This window comes from Canis lupus, chromosome 33 (assembly GCF_003254725.2).
Source record: "Canis lupus dingo isolate Sandy chromosome 33, ASM325472v2, whole genome shotgun sequence".
NCBI lineage: Eukaryota > Metazoa > Chordata > Mammalia > Carnivora > Canidae > Canis > Canis lupus.
Genome location: NC_064275.1, coordinates 20,236,021 through 20,255,757, shown reverse-complemented (window position 1 = coordinate 20,255,757; position 19,737 = coordinate 20,236,021). Strand labels below are relative to the sequence as shown.

At 37.8% G+C, this 19,737-nt stretch overlaps 1 protein-coding gene across 6 annotated transcripts in view; it reads left to right on the top strand.

Moving 5' to 3' along the window:
- Positions 1–19,737, top strand: part of LOC112677948 (limbic system associated membrane protein) — a 639,114-nt gene that overhangs the window by 409,713 nt on the left and 209,664 nt on the right. For all 6 annotated transcript variants that reach the window (XM_025476809.3, XM_025476801.3, XM_025476791.3 and 3 more), the window contains exon 3: positions 745–870. In XM_025476809.3, coding sequence (XP_025332594.1) covers positions 745–870 — 126 coding nt within the window. The remainder of the gene's footprint in view (positions 1–744; positions 871–19,737) is intronic.

The window sequence follows — 19,737 nt, the reverse complement described above, 5'->3', positions numbered from 1 at the left end:
ACACTGTCTCTCTCATAAATAAATAAATAAATAAATAAATAAATAAATAAATAAATAAACAAACAAACACACACAAACTTAAAAAATAATAGTGGTAGTAATGTATTAGGAGTAATAGTATTATGCTTGTGATGTCTGTGACATAGGCCTTAGCAATTCAGTTTTTAATCTTTAAGGAGCACCGTCCAGTCTGTCACATAGCAAGGTGATATTTAGAGGCTTTCTATTATGAATAACTGATGTTTGCCTTATGTGGCCAGACTTAAGTAAACAGGTATTACCACACCTTAAGAACAAAACTGTAAAATTCATACAAACTAACACTGGCTTTTCCTAACATTTGGAGGAAAGATTGAACTATATTCATTTTATATACTTAAGAAAATAAATGTAGGAACTATGTAGTGATAAGAAAAATTTGTTAATAAATATAAATGTGTGTGTTCTCAAATATCTAGATAAGGTCTACTCTAATGAGGAAAGAGCTGAGACATTTTTTATCATACTCCTCCGTGAACTTCCTGTACTCTTTGGTCATAATGGAGAGATTCTCCTTATAGTAAGACCCATGCTTTTCATCTGCTAAGTCTATAGGGACATCCTAAAGCACCCTGGATTCTTAACACAAAAAATCAAACGATTTAAGTCATAAAAGCATTTAGTTCAAATTTGTCATTTCCAGTGGCACGCACCCAAACCGCAAAGCTGGGCATGGTGACATATTCCATTTGCTTTTCTTTACAGTTCCACCAAAGATCTCCAACATCTCTTCAGATGTCACTGTGAATGAGGGCAGCAATGTAACCCTGGTCTGCATGGCCAATGGCCGTCCTGAACCCGTGATCACCTGGAGACACCTTACACCAACTGGTAAGCAACAATCTAGCCTACAAGATAGCACACATCATTTAAGGTATCCTTATGCTTCTGAGATTCCATCGGATCAGAAATGCAAGCGGGTATCTGGTTATTAAAAATTAATACAGTTGCAACATAGGACTTACTTAGGGTCCTCCCCGGTCTTTGTTAATGTGTTCATCTCTATAAAGTCTACAACTATTTCTTATTTCATTTTCAATAGAACATCACCTCAAGGCACATATACAGAAGAATTAACTGCATTAAATGACCTAGAAATATGTCTAAAATGTATGACAGTTTTGCACTTGAGTGTCTTGGGGCAATGTTTTGTATGATTTAAATTTGCCTAGTTCTTTGTATTTTTTGTTGTTGTTTTGCTTCGCTTTTTAACTATAGTTTCCTAATATGTAGCATCTTGTGAAAAACTTTTCAGGAACAATACAAAATTGTTAGTGACTTTGATGTCTCGGGCTTGATATCTGGCTCTGTGGAGGGGTATCAGGCATGGACTAAGCTGCATGAGCTCATTATGGGTCCCTAGCTATTGATGCAAATTCAGTAAAAGTCAGAAAATCATTATCCAGGAATGCCTTCTGCATCCTCCCCTCCCCCTTCCCAGCACCATCACCATCACTAAATTCTCAGGCCCTGTTCCCTTTTGAACTTCACTTAAATATTATATCAAATTACTTGGATCAACTGCCTGCACTTTCTACTGCTTTACAGATTTTGTTTTCTTACGTGTAATGCCATGCATTTACAAATGACATAGTCTTTGTAGAATAGGGCTTGCTATTTAATTTCTCCAAAAGAGGGGCTATGGGTGAATTATTCTTATAAAATATAATTTATTTTGATAGGTATCCCTCAATTTTTAATAGACTTATTTCAGATATTATCTTAAAATTTCCTTATGTAAGTATTTAGAGATTTAATTGACAACATAGTTATTTTGGAACGAATGCCATAAAAAATTGTGCAAAGTGAAGCACACATGAAAACTATCCTGTATTTCTAAAAAGCCAGGGTAGTGTTTGCTTAAAGCATCTTTAAAATCTGTATTTTGTGGTTGAGAATATGGGCTTTCATATCGTGTTAGCTCTCAAAATAATTTTTCAGGTGAATCTGGACCAATCTATGGAACAGGTCTCTTATTTTACCAGCTACTCTTATTAAAAGCTTCTATTTTCTTAAGACAATGTCGCTCAGAACCCCATCCTAATTGTTAATGCATGCAACTTGTCATTTATTGATAATATATAAGAGCAACAAATGAGGCACTTATTTGGAAGATCAATCTCAAACTCATTTTCTCTCAGACCCGTTTTATACTTCACATGGTAAAAAAAAAAAAAATTGCATATGGAAGATTGTCTGAAGTGTGAACCTCTGGATATCACACAGCTTTCCCATGGGTTAAATTAAACATCCAGAGCACATTTTGCCTGGATGGAATTATATTATCCCTCAATCTCACACCACCTAGTCCTTTCCAACGTAGAATTGTTTTTACTGAATGACTCTTTGGTATGAAAGCTATTGGCCCATATTTAAAGATGTTATAAAAGATGTCCCTTAAAACCATTGCATTTACTATAATGTTGTTTTGAGACATTGTTAATTTTATTAGTTTCCTTTAGAAAATACCCTTCAAGGAAAGTCCTCTTTGTTTTCAGTATTTCTCTTGCCCTTTTTCTAAGCAATGGTTTGCTTTTTTTATGAATGAACTCAGCGAAGTTCTATAAATGATTATGAGTCCATGGAATTGACTATTACTAACCTTAGAGTCAAATTTATTGCCCATTTGTAGAAGAATATAGGAAATCATATATAAAATACACATTAATAAAATGGATTTTAAACAAACTATGTGGGATTTTATGGCATCAAATTCATATACAAACTACGCTCTTGCTTTTCTCTTGTTTCTTACCATTATATTTTATATTGCCTCACCTTTTCTAATTAGTTTAAATATCTATGTAAAAATATTATTTATAATCTCTTCTTTTGTGGAACAAGTGGTAGAGAAAAGAAGGGAAGAAGAAAGGAAGATTATACTTAATTTATAAACAAAGAATGAAATTAATAAAAAGAGGGATCCCTGGGTGGCGCAGGGGTTTGGCGCCTGCCTTTGGCCCAGGGCGCAATCCTGGAGACCCGGGATCGAATCCCACGTCGGGTTCCCAGTGCATGGAGCCTGCTTCTCCCTCTGCCTGTGTCTCTGCCTCTCTCTCTCCCTCTCTCTCTCTGTCTCTGTGTGACTATCATAAATAAATAAAAATTAAAAAAAAAAGAAATTAATAAAAAGACTTTCTTTTGGTGTACTACTATTAAGTAGTTGAGTTTTTTAAATTTTTATTATTATTTTTTTTTATTTTCAGGGAGAAATGCTATTTATGACCTGAACCCAAAGATACATTCTTTTTTTATCCTTTGAGTTCAGAAAAATAATGAGAGAGCATCAGAGTTTCAAGATTTTTTCAGGCTGGGCCTAGGAGTTTAGGTCTTCATAGCTAACTCTAGTAAACTTGTTTATGATACTGAATATCTGATTTGAATCCTGAATAACCTGGTATCCATGGTGTTTTAAAGTCAACAAAAGACCATATATTCCAGACCAAAGGTAGCATTTACAAACACTCAGAGAACCCTAGAGACTTCAAAATCAACTAGAAAAATCAGTATAATCACAGGGATTTCCACTAGTAAGGCCAGGAGTTCAGCAAACTACAGTCTGTGGGCCAAATCTAGCCTGCCCCGCTTTAGTACTGCCCATAAGCTCAAAGTAGTTTTTAAGTGATTAAGTGGTTGGAAAATATCAAAAAGAATTTTATTTTTTGGCATGCAAAAAGTTTGACATTCATATTTGAGTATCCACAAATAAAGTTTTACTGAAACACACTCAATACTTAATCATTTTCATGTTATCTATGGCTGCTTTAGTTCTAAAACAGGAGAGTTTAGTAGTTGCAACAAAGATAGCTTGGCTCACAGGGCCTAAAATATTTCCTATCCGGCCCCTTAGAAAAGTTTGCAGACTTGTTCAAGACTATGACTTGGGGCACAGGACGAGGATTTTCCGCACCCGTCTATGACCCCATGAAGCTCTGGGGATCCTCCATTAAGTTCCTAAATACATCTCAAGGGAAAGAACTTTATTCTTCTATAATCCTCTATCTAGGCCCTCTCGGTGGGTCAAATTTTATTGTGTCACATGCAAAACTGGCTCTATGCTGCATTTACAGACTCAAGGGCAAACTCCAATTTCCCTTCTAAAGGGTATTAATTCCCAGGCCCACTCTTTCATCTCTTCCGTGTCTGACCTAAATAACCACCTGATCATAATCATATTCTTGGTAACAGGAGAGAAAATTTGCCTTTACTGTTTTATAAGGGAAACTAGGTTTCTTGTGGGGGATTTGGGGTGGGTTTTTTTTGGTTTTATGTGGGGTTTTTTTCCTTCTTTTCCAAATTTGGAAACAGGCAGTGATCCTTTTCAGTCTATAACATGAAACCTTTCTTGGAGACACTCAAGGAAGAGGCTCTGCTCCCTGTGTGACAGCAAAACTGCCTGTAACCCGTGGCCGTGTGAGCAAAAAAATCCAGCTAGCTTTGTTCAATTATTAATTGTGCCTTCAACAGTATAGAGTGTGACTGCCTTGCAGAGGAAATGTACCTGTAATTAGCTCGACCCCACAGGGGCATCGAGCCATGAAAGGGGGAAGATTCTATGCAGGTTGACACATACCTGATTACCTGTCATTTGATGGCACGGGGGGGGGGGGGGGAGGAAAGAGGGTGCAAGGTGTATTTTTATGAGGAGAAGAATATTCTCTCTTAATTTAGAATTTTTTAAAAAATTGGATGTGCCATTTTGTTTCTCTTTATTTTGACAATTGAAATTTATTTTTCAAATATACTGCAAGAGTTTTTAAAGAGGGAAGTTTTAAGAATGGTAAGTCTTTTCATATATACATAATCAAAACATATACCTGACTTAGAAGGAGAAAAAGAGGTTGATGAATTCAATGGTTGCTTTTCTTATATTTCTGATTTCTTAACTTTTCTCTCTCCAGTTATTCGGTATAGTCAAAATGATATGTCACGTATGTGGTTGTTAAATGTGACCTATTTTCTCCCTTAATTAAGTTAGACTTTCATAATCCTGTAACTCCCAGAGGGCAATTGCACCGTAACATGTATTTTCTATGGAGTGTTTGATCTCTCTTCTGTGAGCAATGCTGCTCCCATCTTCGTTTAACTTTGTTTCTCCATCTTCCTTTTCACATTCCAGAGGAAGTCCCTTTCTCAAGTGTGCCTCACATGGTATCAGGACTGCCCAGGGTTACAGGAGTTCCTATGCATTTCATTTCTACAAAGGTTTTCTGCATCCTCAGTAGCTTTCTATACCTGAAAAACTCAGGCATACTAAGGAATTAGCCCTTTAGGGCTGAGAAAAACTTAGCAGGTGCTGTAAAATTCTCTTGTCCAAGGAAAAAGCTAGATTTGATATCAATATAGATTTTTAAAATATCTCTTGAGAGATAGAGATGTTTTGATAGGGTAGGTGGGAGAACATTATGCTGGAAGGAGCTAAGAGGACTGCAAGGAGTCTGGAATCCCATTTTTCATTGGGTGTTGGGTTTTAATCATTTGGTCAGAGATTACCTTTCAATTATTTTCCAGATTTGTATCCTTGCCTAATGATTCTCTTAAGTTTCATTAATGCTGTAGCCCTATCTGTCTTCTAATATTATAGGTCAACAAATTTTTAATATATGTAGCCTACATCCTGCCCTCGTGGGTTTGGGAAAAATATGTAATGTTAAACTAAACTCATTTCCTCAAGTTGATTTCCAGAGGTTACGTGTTGCAAGTAACTAACATCAGCTTTTTTTAGTTAGCACGTAAAAATTAGTATGACTTCATATTTCACACAGAGAACATATGATCTACAGTTCAAGTTTGAGGAAATTCTTTCTCTAGGATTTTCTTGTATGGACCTTCCAGAAGGTTCTTTGAGTTTAATCTTAGATGTATATGGGTTTGGAAGAATCAAACCAGTAACTTTACAGGTGAAGGCTTTTGACGACATAGTAATAATTTCAACGAGAATAATGAATCAAACTGTTATGTTGATTGTTTCTATTTGTTTCTTCCATTTAAAAAAAAATCCTTTTTCCCTTTATAAAGAGCAGAAAAGTAAATAAAAAAATCTTGCTCTGTTTTCTTTTCAGTAACTTACTATTGATTTTAAAATATGTCATCCATGAATACAGAATAATATTCAGATTAATCTTGATCTCCATCTCACAATTTGTTCTTTTGGCAAAAAAAAGAAATATTCATAAATACTCACTTTGTAAAAGGACAAAATGAACGATAGACGTAGTCCCTGCACAAATGGAGTTTATAGTTCAACAAGAAAGCAGAGCATTGAACTAATAATCACATGAATAACCACTTGATTAGATTTATGCAGCGTAAAGAAAAATTACAGCATTCAATAAGATCATAAAACAGGGCCATATAGCAAACTCTGCAAGGCCAGCAAAGCTCCCCTGAGAGGAGCTTATGTTGAAACCTTAAGGATGAATACAACCTGGCCAAGAAAAGAGGAGAGTGAAAAGTATCCTAGGCAGAGAAGAGAGCATATGTAATAACGCATTTAGGAATACAAGCATGTATCTTTTTTGTGAAACCGTGATGTTAGTGTTTTTTTATACTAACCTTTTATTCTTTAAGCACATATTTTTTTTACTGTTTAAAATATTCCTATCTTTCCTTTCAAAGAGTGGAAAAAATAAAGAGAAATCTTGCTATATTTTCTTCTCAGTACTTTACATGTGCATTGGTTTTAAATATACTTAGTATATATACTGGTATATACACCACAATACATACTGGGGTATGTGCATGCTCACAGTGTAGCAGGCATATAGGCAGCTATTTATGTGTGTGAATATCTTAAATTTAGGTCAGAAACATATTCTTTTCCCACACAGGTGATTCCATAAGAGCCTAATCAAGTAAATACAAATTCTTTTTCAGTAGCCTTATTATTAAAACAATTGAGAAAATTAGAAAATGAACACTATAAAGTTTAACCACAGGACCACTGGCCTCCAAATCTTAAAATCCTGGAGAGACTCACAGTAACTGACATAGGCAACCTTTAAGCCATGGGAAGAGCTCCATCCACATCCAGATGTGCTAGCCATTGTGATAGTGTTGAACAAATGCTCTCCTGCACCTGAGCACCCCACTCTTAACCTACCCAGATTTGTCATCAGATGCCCAAAATACTCTTCCTGAAGAGAAATGGACCATCCTGGATAGTCCTTGGGGGACTAGCTTGGACTTGAGTGCTCCAGGACGTTTTAGAAGCTTGGGTCAAAAAGGGACAATATAGCTTAATTACAAACTTTGCCCATGAGCTAGGAGAACAGAAATACAGAGTCCACATCTCTTGGAATCTTACCGTTTCAAATATTTGTTGCCATTATTCCAAATAGTCTGCGTTTTACAATTTAACAGATAAAAAATATATAATTTGTTAAAAGTTGTGAGAATCAAGAAAATATGTAGGTAAAGTTCTTAATATAGTATTAGTATTAATACTATTTTTTATTGATTTTAAATATTAGTTATCCATATATCAGCTTTATATAGTGATAATTTTGGGGGAGACTGATAAGTTGATTGAAAACAACCCAATGTCGTCTTTATCCATTCCAACATAACAACCAGGGAGATTTTTTAAATGCTCTCTCTCATCAAACTAGCCTTAGTATTTTATGTCTCATATTGTGTTACATTATATTGCATCAACATACCCACTTAAGGTGTTCCTTTTTTCAAAAGGGCATGACAACAACATCTTATTAGGGAAAGATTTTCTAGCATGGCTTATCAATGTGTTCATTCTCCTAGAGGACAGTTTCCCAGAGTCTGGCTGTATAATAGCAAATACCTTATTTACTGTAGCTATATAGAACCTATAGGCTGTAAATTACCATGCTTATTATTTTTTAACAAAATTGGTGTTCTAGGTTACGATTATACTATAATATCAAAAAAATGATCTGCAGTGTTCAGGAGCAGGTCATTGGACAGTAACAGAGGGGCTGTACAATAAAAACAAAACAAAAAATGGTAAATTATAGAGCTTTTTTGGAGAAGCATATTAAAAAGACCAAAGTAATCATAGAATTGTTGAAATGGGCAGATATTAGCACAATGAAATTCATCAAGATAAGTACAGTTGATTTACCTGGGAGCCAAAGAAATCGCTCTAGAAAAGGAGACAGTAGGACTTGCATTGTATTTGATAAGGCTTCTTTATACAAGAAAAAGTCAGGGTAGGTGTATAACTCCGTGGACCACCCACAATTAACTTCAAAATCTTGACTGTGGATCTCAGCTATAGTCAATCCTAAGATCCCTCAGGAGACGTCAGAGTAGAACTGATTTAGGTCCTTGCCAAGAGGGGCAATCCTAGGTCCAGTGAATCAAGGCATTTACCCAAGGTGGTCAGAAGCAAAAGGGTTGGTCGAGGATATGTTCCAAGAGATTCTAAAAGTAGGAGATACAAATTGTATAAGCCAGAAACTTGAGAGGGACACTAGCTTTGTTCTCTTTCTCTTCCCCAGCAATATTCATTTGACGCATTGTCTAGATTCTACATCCTTACTGGTTTTCAATCTATTACTCTTTCCCCATTGTCATTGTCACAATGACAGCATTTTTCTCACCTATATTTCAATAGCTTTCCAGTTGGACCCCTTGCTGCTACATATTTCCTCCTCCTACAAAAACACTATTTCTTAATTTAAAATTGGTCAAGTGAATTTTCCTGACTAATTTCCCAATTTACCAGTGCTTTGGGGGTAAAGTTCAAACTACTTTGCATGGCCTTAAAGCCCTTTATTCAGCTTCTTCTATGTGGAAACCCCTAACCCCTGAGCTTCATGCATTAAGTAAAATATACTACTTATATTTCAAGAATATGCCATGTCCTCTTCCTTTTGAGACTTACCACATCTTGTTTTTTGTCTTTAAACATGATTTGCGTCTCACCTATGTCATTTTGCCAGCATAACTTCTTTCAAAATCTTCAAAATGATACTCCTCCAAGATGCTATAAAATAGAACTAACAAATTATATTTTAATTATGTGTAATCTCTAGATTGTGAGATCTGTAAAAATGCAGAAACTATGTCCTACTCATATGGATATTCTCAGCACACTGTACTCAACCAATCAGTCAATCAGTTAATTGAGTTATTTAGGTAAGGGCTTTTTAAAAATAGTATTATTGGGAAATAACTCACAGCATGAAGTGTAAACTGAACAGACATTAATAAGTGATTAAAGCATGAATGAATGGAAAGCAGCAAAGACTACAATAGAATTATAGAACTAGAGCTATCTAATAGTTTTATTAATTTCTTACTGAGAAGATTTGGGAAATTTCAGGTCCTATTCAGATCCTTTTCTCCTTGTGTTGCCTTGATGTTCTGCTCTGCTTCTGACTTTTGTTATTTACTAGGCTCCATAGAATGCTCTGAAATCTTCACATTTTGGTATCAGATCCTTGAATAGTCTCTATGACACCCAATTATCATCAGTGATTGTTCCCGTCCTTCTGAGCAGTTATCACACAGAGTAATTACCTTAAATATTTGTTTACTTTTTTACTATCTATTTTCCCCATGAAATCAGACACCTACCTATCCTTAGTTCTCATTATGATACCTGGCACAATAAGTACTCAATAAATATTTATTGAATGAATTAATGAATTACTTATTTCAGGTATATTCAGGCTGTGTGTTAGAAACTGCTTACCGTTTAGACTTTGAGAACAGAATCTTCATAAACTAAAGTTTTGCTTTACTATATCATATGCATCTCAAATACATGAGCAGTTTCTTTCCAGAGGATACTCTGTGAAATGTCTACTGAATATTTCTGTATCTGGAAATATATATAGTTATAGTCATAGTTATAGTTTTATAGTTATAGTTATATCTTTATATATCTTTATATATATATATAGTGTATATATATATATAGTATATTTATATATTTTATATATATAAAACTCGTGCTGTGGTGAGGGTTCGGAGTCTGGTGATAAGAGTTCAGGCCCATCCTGGTTTTTGATAGTAGAAAACAGTAGAGGACAGGTTGAGTCAACCTGAACACTTATCCTCCATCGCACAGCTGTAAGTTTTATAATACCTTCTATAATTCACTATTATAAACTATCCCTTGCAGGTGTAGCAACCTGTGGCATAATTTTCATCTCCACTATTAGAAAGTCAACTGGATTTCCAAATCTGGTTGATAGTCAGAATTACCTAGAGGCAAAAGTTTTTTTAAAATACAGATTGCCTGGCTCAACCCACACATGAAGCATCTCTTTTGGTGAAATTCTGGGATTCTGTGGGAGTAAAGCCGCCCAGTGATTCCGGTGACCAGCCAGGTGAACAGAATGATGACTGTGTAAGCACAGGAGGGCAAGATCTAAAGGAGTGATTCTCCAACTTTATTGTGCTGGAAAGTCATCTGGAGGATCTTGTTAAAATGTAAATTCTGATTCATCGGGCCTGGGATGGGGCCTGAAAATCTGCCTTTCTAACGAAACCCAGGTGTAATATAGGTGCTGCAAGTCCATGGACCACATTTTAAGCATCATCTTGAATCTTGAAATCAGAGTAGGTTGGAAGATAGCAGGTTGTATAAATAACCTAGCACAGAGACACACCTAGGTAAGTCCCACAATGTATATAGTAGTTTCTCTATAATAGTTTTGAGAAAAAATGATTAATCTTTGCCTGTCAAGGTTGGACCATGAACAACAGAATTGGCATCAGCTTGGAACTTTATAGAAATGCAGGATAATGGGTCCTATTTCAGATCCACTGAATCAGAATCTGCGTTTTATGAAGAACCTCTGGAGGTTTGTATGCATATTCAACTTTGAGAAGCCCTGGATGAGCGGTGAAGAGTCTCTTTGCATGCAGAGAAGACCACTTTCCTAAGAACTTAAAGTATAGAAATGAAAGAATTTTTTTTCACTTTCCTACTAACTAGTATTCCTAAGCTTCACCCCTTTTTCCCTTCCTCCCAAATGTTTTTCTTCCAAGAAACCAAGAAAAAAATGGCATGGGGGGAGGTCAGGGTTACAATACTGAACCATTGCATATTTATTACTTGGAAAGGAGAGCATCTGATGCTTTACCTACTCTATCAGATGCTGTAAATATTGCAGGAAAATTTAGCCTAGTATATGAAGAAATACTGCCTGAATGACAGGAACCACTTTTCTCATCATCTTTTATAATGGCTTTATCTGCAAAATGTAGACAATATTATGTGCCCTACCTGCATCATGCTGTTGCTCTGAGGGATCAAATGAGATAATGAACAGGCAAATAGTTTAAAAAGTGTAAGGCTCTCCACAAATGTAAGCAATTAAGAGAAAGAGATGTTGGTAGAAAGAGTACAGAATTTAGAGGCAGAAAACCCAGGGGGTAAAGTCTCTTCTCTCTACCATTTGCCTTTTTGGGGGGTTTGGAGTAAGTCCTTTAAGCTCTCTGCTTTTCATCCATAAAATATGAATATAATGCCTTCTCACTTGCCAGGATTCCTGTGTTGTCTCCAGTGATAGAATGTATATGAGAATGATTTATTAATGATACAGCATTATTCAAGTGCTGTTATTACTATTATCTTAGATCCTGCAAGGCAAAAAGACTGACTTAAATTACAGTAGTCATTTTTGTTACTATTTGGATAGTAGAGAGGACTAACTGCAAAACTATAAAGCACTCCATTTGACCAAAATAAGTATAAAGCCAGAGTCTCTAGATTGTGTAAAGCAGTGGTTCTTGGAATGTGGTCCCTAAACCAGCAGCATCAGCATCACCTAGGAACTTGTTAGAATTGCACATTATCAGACCCCAACACCAGACCTACATGAATCAGAAACTCTAGGCCCAGTGACTTTCAGTTTAACAAGCCCTCCAGGTGATTCTGCTGCACAATAAATTTAGAGAACCCCTACGCTAAAAATACATCTTCTTGAGATAGGATTGTGTGTTATTTTTACCAAGCATGAGTATAGGAACACCTGAGATTCTTTCTGTGTAATAATAAGTCAATAGGAAATGTTTTGATGACCTGGGGTGTGTGGGTGTGGTGTGTGTGGTGTGTATATTTAAAACTATTTGATATATAAATGCATTATCACATCTCTGTGGTTAGAATTTTTATCACTTTAGATGAAGAGGTTTAGAAGTAACAACTGCACAGAAATTCTCACTTTATCTTTTTCCGTCTACAGTCTAATGATGTTTGAGCCTAACATATCACTTAAAGTGTGCACACATTTCTGAAATCCTCATCCTTCTCTAGGAATATTCATTTTCAAGTCTCCCAGTACACTGAGGCTGCAGTTAATTCTAAAAAAAACCAGAGACCTCAATAGGTAACTGAAATAGGGTGGCACTGCCTACAGAAGACATACCAATAAAACTACCCCATGTCATATAAGAAACATTAATGAGAAGCAGACTCCTTTACATAAACTATGTGGCTATTTCCTTTATATGTCACCACCTACCTTCATTCTATGAATCAAATGAAATCTCAAGTTGGTCAACAATTCAAAAGCCCAGATCACTCTGTGAAATCACATGCGTGTTAAATTGTGACTTAGTCTGCAGTTGACTAAAGTGTTAAAATCTGATGAAGGGAAGAGAAAAGGAAAAAAAAAACAACTTTAATAATTCAGTTGGCAAATATCAATGCAAATCAGGTCTAATTCTTCAAGGTATTCTAGTAATAAAAACGGAAATGTCAGTCTTTGAATGACATCAGTTCTTTTTTTAAAAAAATTTTTTGGGCCTGGTCACTGAGGCTTTATGCTGTTTTGACTGTGGAAAGACAGATCCAGATCGGGGAATGAGGGATTTGAAAGGCAGAGAGGAAAATAGTTACTGAAAGTTAGTCTTCATAAAACAATCCAGGAGATACTTTGCATTTTAAAAAATTCCTACCACTGGATAGATAGATAGGGGAGAAAGCAAGCGAGCAAGAGAGAGAGAGAGAGCACCTTGGAAAATTGCTTCAAATTGCAACAAATTATAAATTCAGAAATTTCCTCTTAGAGCAAAAGTCATTCCAAGTATAACATATGGTAGTGAGAACCTGGTTGCCCATAGCTTAGGGTCACTTGGTATGGATACAGAGATGGGCACTTCTTTGGGTAACTCTGGAATTTAGGCAGCATATTTTAGTAATTGTCCAGGAGAAGATAGGTGAATTCACCTTGTTTCTTGAAAAGAAAGGAGGTGGACATCTTTTATTTTCTAGCAAAATCATTAATTTTGTTGACTAACTGTGACTATAGTGTATTAGCTTAGGCTGCCATAACTAAATGCCATAGGCTAAGAATGCTTAAACATCAGAGATTTAGTTTCTCACAATGCTGGATGCTAGAAGTCCATGATTAGGGGACAGCATGGTCAGGTTGTGGTGAGAGCTCTCTTCCCAGCCAGTAGGTGGCCAGTGTCTCCCTGTGTGCTCACCAGATCTCTTCCCACAGAGAGAGAGTACAAACAGACTCTGGTGTTTCTTATTATAAAGCCCCACCATGGGGGCCATACCCTCATGACCTCATCTAAACCTAATTACTTCCCAAAAGCCCCATTTCCAAATATCATCACTTTGGGCATTAGGGCTTCAAATAAGAATTTGGGGGGAACACTAGTCAGTTCATAGCATGTAGTATCTGATCTCACGAGGCTGACCACCTGGACTCCTGGCTTATCTGTCTTATTTTGAGCTCTTGAGCACCTGAGACTTGCAATGGTTCTGTTCTCACATTTCTTTAAGACTTGGTAGACCCAAAGTTAAATAGTCTCTTAAACTCAGGATATGCAGCCATAATCCAGAGACCAAATGGGAATGGCATTACCACTCTATTGCTTGCTCACCTCCCTGAATCCAAATGTCCTGTCAATAGAGGAAACCCCAGGTGTCTTCTCCGTAATGCCAAAGAACCAGTAGAAGACCCCAAGCATGCTCCATTCGGTTATTCGTATAACACCCCCAGGCCAGGCTGAAAGGAACATTTGTTTTAATAGTGTGAGTAGCTGTAACTGTTTCAGGGTGTCTCAGCTCTCCCCTTCCATTCTCTTGTAAGGGTATCAGTCACTGGATTTAAGTGTCCTCCTAAATGCATGATGATCTCATTTCAAGATCCTTAAATACCTCTGCAAAGATTTCTTTTTCCAAATGAGTTCACGCTCACTAGTCCTGGGGGTTAGGATTTGGACAAATTTTGTTTGGGGCCACCATTCAACCTACTACAATCTGCTCTGCAAAGATTAAAAAAAAAAAAAAAAACCTAGAGAATAATGAGATTCTAGTGGAACAAACCCAAATGATTTTTGAAAGGCAAAGTGTGGGAAGTTCCAGGTATTGCAATATTCAAATCAAATGTAATTAGATCTTGCCTTATTATCAAGTGAGCTGAGAAGAGATTTTATATACTGCACAGTTCTCGGAGTTTGCCTATAAAACCAAGATCTTTATAGAAAAACATAAAGGAAGTACACGTTGTTGCTAAGAGGATAAAATTAGGAAGTAGGCCAACCTGGTTTGGAGTTTTAGATATGATTTGCTAGCTGTGTAACCACAGCAAAATGTCTTCCTTCAGCCACATGATGATCTACAAATGGGGTGGGGGGAGATAGAACTTTCTTATTATTATTGTGGGAATTAAAGAGACAGTGTTCATGAACCACTTCCAGAGTACCTGACCTGTTAAGCTCTTAATAAAAATAGTTTCAGTTATTGTTGCTCCATTAAAATTTCTGATGGGAAAAGGTGTGGTCTATGTGCAAAGGCACCCATCTGCAAGTCACCCTGCTGTACAAAGGACCAAACCAAACCAAACCAAACAAAGAGCACAAAACAGCCAACTAACAATGGCACATTTTCATCTTTCCCTCACCTTAGTGCTTTAGCTGTAGAGGAATTTTTTCCATGTCTTAACTGGGCTTGAACACAGTGAAATGATGGATCTTGTTCCTTCAAACATTGCTTATAATAGATCTGTCAGGTGTCCTATTTAAACCCTAATGGTTTTGCAAATAGCAAGGCTTATGAAACACCCAAATTTGAGGTAAAAATGAAATATCCAACATAATTCCGAGGCAAGCAGTCAATGTAGGTTTAGGGTAAGAGGTTAGCAGAGAAGACATCTGTCTACAGCTGAGAAACAGAAGCCCCATCTGGCTCAACCTGTGTGAACTTTCTTCCTGGCTGAACATCTTGTCCACACAGGGGGAACCTCCAGGAGCTCTTAGCTAGTGTCTCTTTCCTAACCTTTGTCATACTTTCCCTTATTCTCTAGGTGCACAGGGATGCTTTTTCCAAGGGATGCTTTCCTGTTTCTGTAGCAAAGCACAGAGGGTTGTAGGGTGCATGGTGTAGCTGGGCAGGCAGCCAAACTTGCACGTTCAAAAGGCCTGTCAGATGGCATCCAGAGTTTCTTTTGGCCTGGCTTTCTGCCTCCTTGTTTCTCCTTCCTAATCTCCTTTTGTGTTCTCCACTGTCTGGCACCAGGAAAATATTCTCCATCATTTTCTTTCTTCCTTTTATGTTCTAACTTCAAGTTCTAATATTTTAAGTCAAGGTTTTAAGAAACAGAAGTTTACGTAACTCCCATCACATGGTATAAGTACACATGGTATGGTGGGCAATTGCCAGCTTAGCCCTTTTCTTGCTGGCTTGGACTCCTTGGTTCAATAGAGAGGCTCTGCATGAGATTACTTCCTGCAAGCTCATGAACTTCAGTAGTTTTCATTTCAGGATCACCCTACACATTATATATGAACAGAGACTATTGCTTCCAAAAATTGTAAGGGAACAAGAAGAGTCGGAGAAGGAGAACATTATGATGAATGAGTTATTGTTAAGGGAGTGTGGTAGACAGAGTAATGTTCCCATGAGATGTTTACATTCTGATCTCCAGAATGTGTGAATATGTTCCCTTATATGGCAAAAGGGACTTTGCAGTTGTGATTAAATTAAGATTTTGAAGATGGGGAGAATCTTCTGGATTGCTTGGGTGAGCCCAATATAATCACAAGGGTCCTTATCAGTGAAAGGTGAGAGGATCAGAGTGAGGAAAAGAGATATGATCACAAAAGCAGGGGTTACAATCCAAAAGAGACTTGGAAATGCCACACTGCCAGCATGAAGATAGAGGAGGGGCCCCAAGCCAGTGACTGCAGGCAGCTTCTAGAAGCTGGAAAAAGGCAAGGAAACAGATTCTCACCTAACGCCTCCAGAAGGAATGCAGCTCTGCTGCCAGTTCAATTTTAAGCCCCCTGAGACCCATTTTGGTTTTTCTACCTTCTGAACTGTACATGGATTATAGTTTTAAGCCACTAAATTTGTAGCAGTTAGTTATAGTAGTAATAGCAAATTGTATACTGAGTGACTCCTAGCCAGACACACAGTTATGTAAAATGTTTGAGCTGTCTTGAGGGGTAAAAAAGATACTGAACACATCTGTATAGAATTACTTGTTTTGGCATAATAGTTAATCGAAATGCTCTGATCAATGGTATCATCACATAGTTTATTCCTGGTGGCTTATATTTAAAGAATTGTATTTTGATAAGATATAATACAAAAATATACTAAAGGAAACTTCTTTTTCCTTTTTTTTTTTTTTTAAATGAGCACTGCCTCAAGATAATCTTTGTGATCATCAATTATCTTTGTACCATTGAAGCACAGAACCACCTGCTAGTGGTAACATTTCCAGGTGATGAACACTAGATAAACTACCGTTTATTATGATCCAGTGCCTTGACTATTTCTGTTAAACTACAACTTGGGGGATATTGCCTGTGTCAGAATTAAAATTTACTCATTTCCAGTATATCCCTTGAAATTTCCTAGAGAGTGATAGGATGAGAGATAAAAGGAGGTCCTGTGGTTACGATTAAGTGCAAGTTTTAAAATACTGATACTAGAAATTACTGTCTGCTAGAACAGGGGTTAGGTGAGCAGTTGTTTTGTGTTAGTCTTGGTTACTGACCATGTGAGATGTCCTCAATTCCTGGTGTTATGAACCTGCTGTATAAATACAATATTTTTTTTCCCTAACACTTGATAAAATGTGAGTTACTTGAGGGAAGAGTCAATATCTTCTTTTTTCCCCTCCCATTTCTCCATATGTTTACCTAATGACATTTTATACAATAAAACCAAGTTCTCAAGAAGTACGCAATGAATAAATAAGTTAATGCCAAATTCCTTAAATAACAGAAGCTACCATTGGAGCAGCACTCAGTACAATGTGCTTTCCCATCCTTACTCTAATTGGCTATCCAGACACAGCATTTGAGGAGGCACAGCGCTACTGAATGAGCTTCCCCCCCCCTTGCGGAGTTAGACACCCTGGGTGGAATCTGAACTCCATCACCCCTCATTTGGGGGTCTGTGGAGGAAATCTATGTCAGCTTGTCAAACCTCAGTTTCCTTGTTTGAAAAAAAAAAAGGTAAGAATAGTTCCTGTCTTACTGGGTTATTGGGTTATTGTGAAGATTAAGTTAGGTAGTACAGCATGCTCTAGCCAGCATACACTAAGGATTCTAGAAATCATAGATTGTTGCTACTCTCAGTTGGTGGAGAAGGAAAATGAAGACCAAAGGCATAGAATGACTTACCCAAAGTTCCTAATAACAAAATGGAAGTTCTGACTCAAATCCTACTTTCTTCCATCTATAATGTATCAATATCTGAGAGTTCATATATTTAACTCTCTTATTTTTTCTTTGTTGTCTCTTCCCAGCACACACACATTCTCTTCTCCCCCCCACCTCCCCCCCCACACACACACACCTGCATCACTGCCCAGCTTCGATTTCTGTGAAGAAGCACTGAGGAACTCCACATGTCCCTGTCAGGAACCTGCTAATGGCAGATGACAGGTGTGCAATGACAGAAGCTGTGTGCTTCAGGGGCCAGCCCCCTGCAGAGAGGAACATTTTCACATCCAGCCCTAAAAAAGGCATTCGGCTTTGTCCTCCTTCCCGTGTGAGCCTCATGAGCCTCTGGCCATCTCCCTGCCCACCAACCACTGTGCTCATACAGTGGTTGGTTTACCTGCCCTTTATAAACCCTGCTAACTCCAGGAAATCAGAAAGCCCTCTTGGCCTGGCTCGCCAAATTACTCCTGGGAACGAAGGAGGTGAGGCTGCCCCACGCTTCCAAGCCTTAGAGACAGAGATCAGTATCTTGTCAAATGAAAGGCAGCCTTGAGGATTTGAATCACTTTTCTTATCCTTCTCTCCCCTCAAGCTCATCCTCCAAAGCAGGCTCTCTAATTTATGATATGATGGGGACCACATATTGGGATAAGCACAGCATATTAGCTCTGCAGGAGCTGCCAAATAGGACAGTAGCTATTTCGCGACTTAGGTTTTGAGGAGAAGAGAATTTGACAAATGGTCCATCTCCCTGGAGGATGAGAAAGCGGCAAGTCAGCTAGCCAGAGAAGAGGATGATAAAGACAAGGGGAGCACAGACTGATGCTCGGTTTTCCAAAATCTCCCTTTACATGGTGGGAAAAGAAACATGGTTCAAGTTGCAAATCCTGCTGCCTGTGACCTGGAAGATTCCTGTCACTGAATGTGCAGCCAAATAGCTCTCTACGCAGGGGCTGATCTCAAAGCCTCCTCATCATTGCCCACACCCCAATCCTGGCATCACTTTGCAAGGGATTTGTTTTGTATTTGCAGTGTTAACACTCTGAGCAGGGGAAAGATGCCAGCCCTGTGAGCAACAACAACACAGCTTGGTAATTGGTTTTTAAACGCTTTTTTGCTTTAAATTGATACCATGGATCGTTCATTCTTCCTCCCTGGAGAAATTTCAATCTTTTATTTTTTGAAGGGTGACTTTTCCTTGTCCTGTGAGAATTAAGGGACAAACTTGCCATTTCTGTTTCAGAAAGGACTCTAACAGGAGATACACATTATCCTACCAAGCCTGCTGCTGGGAAGGATCTGGAACCAGGGCACAGAATACTGAGTTCCAACTCTGATTGCCCCTGACTCTCTGTGACCTCAAATGACCAGTCTTCCTCTCAGAGCCTCTCAGACTTTTACATACATAGCAATCACCTGGGGAATTTTATTAAAATGCAGATTCTGATTCAACATGTCTGGGGTGGAGCCTGGGGTGTTGCATCTATGCTGCTCTCTGGTGATAACCATGCTGCTGGTCCATGGATCCCATTTTGAGTAGCAAGGGTGGAGAATGTTGTTCCTCCAACTGTTGTCTACTGACCACTGGAAATCCTGCCAAAGTGCCTTCCAAAATATATTTTGACTCCAGCATCTTCTCACTGAATACTTTCAATCTCATTATGTCTCTACTGGACCACTGCAGTTGTCCCTACTTCTACTTTCCACCCACTCTGTTCCCTACCCAGCTATCAGAGTGTTCTTCTAAAAACAAAAATCAGATCATATCACTCCCTCAGCCCCACTTAAAACCCTCCAATGATTTTCAGAATCTCTTAGAATAAAATACAAGGATCATTATGGCCCTACATGATTTAGCCCTCTCTATTACCGCCATCTCCTACCATTCTCCTCCTTCCACTAGCTCTATCCTAGTAGTTCTCAACGAGGGGCAGTTATGCTCCCCAGGGGACATTTGGCATGGTTGGAGACCTTTTTGATCATCACAACTGTGTGGGTGTAACTAGAATCTAGTGGGTAGAGGCCAGGGAAGCTTCTGAAATCCTGCAATGTACAGGAAAGCTCCATACA